At 36.9% G+C, this 816-nt stretch overlaps 1 protein-coding gene across 1 annotated transcript; it reads left to right on the plus strand.

The window, feature by feature from the left end:
- Positions 1-4: 4 nt before the first annotated feature.
- Positions 5-810, plus strand: LOC106108315 (the record flags this gene model as incomplete). Its single annotated transcript, XM_013289448.1, has 1 exon — positions 5-810. A coding segment is annotated over one exon (546 nt), but the record flags the coding sequence as incomplete, so codon positions are not given.
- Between the last annotated feature and the right edge of the window lie 6 nt (positions 811-816).

Below are 816 nucleotides of genomic sequence, written 5' to 3' on the forward strand. Positions count from 1 at the left end.
TTTCCTTCACTACATTGGAGCGGATTTGTACGAAACACTTTGCGATTTACTATCACCAAAAACACCGGAGACTTGTTCATACTCTCATAATGTAGATGTACTACAATTGCATTTGGACCCGAAACCATTGGAGATTGCAGAATTCTTCAAATTTCATCATAGACTACAAAATGAAGGGGAACCTGTCAAGGATTACTTGGTTGCACTGCGGAAAATGGCTATTACATGCAATTTTGGAACATTTTTAACCACAGCTTTAAGAAACCAGTTTGTGTGTGGAATCAGATCACAAAGAATTAGAGACAGGCTTTTAGAGTCACGTGATCTGACACTAGAGAGAGCAGTGGATATTGCAGCTGGTATTGAGAGTGCCCTGGCAGAGCGAACACACACAGAAAGTTTAGAGAAGTCAATTCAATTCTTAAATGTCAAAAAGAAAATGTCACCAGTATCTTCAAAATCAGGACTGGTTTCAACTAAGAGTAACAAAATTGTTTGTTATCGTTGTGGTGGTGATCATTTTGCAAATCAGTGTCCAATGGCCAATTAGAAATGTAACTATTGCCAGCGGCAGGGTCACATTAGGAAAATGTGCCTAAAACTGAAAAAGGTTAATGTTTTAGAGATAGCCGGAGGCACTGAAATGAATACATGTGAAAGTGATGTGGACATAAATTGTATACATGCATGATACAGTCAATATACAGTACATTAACAATTGTGTAACAAAAGATAGTTTAAATAAGTTTCTTTTAAAGGTTAAAATTTACAATACTGATGTATCTATGGAGTTTGACAGTGGTTCAGCAGTGTCTG

The sequence above is a fragment of the Papilio polytes genome, unplaced genomic scaffold (genome assembly GCF_000836215.1).
Source record: "Papilio polytes unplaced genomic scaffold, Ppol_1.0 DF821699.1, whole genome shotgun sequence".
In the NCBI taxonomy this organism is placed as follows: Eukaryota; Metazoa; Arthropoda; class Insecta; order Lepidoptera; family Papilionidae; genus Papilio; species Papilio polytes.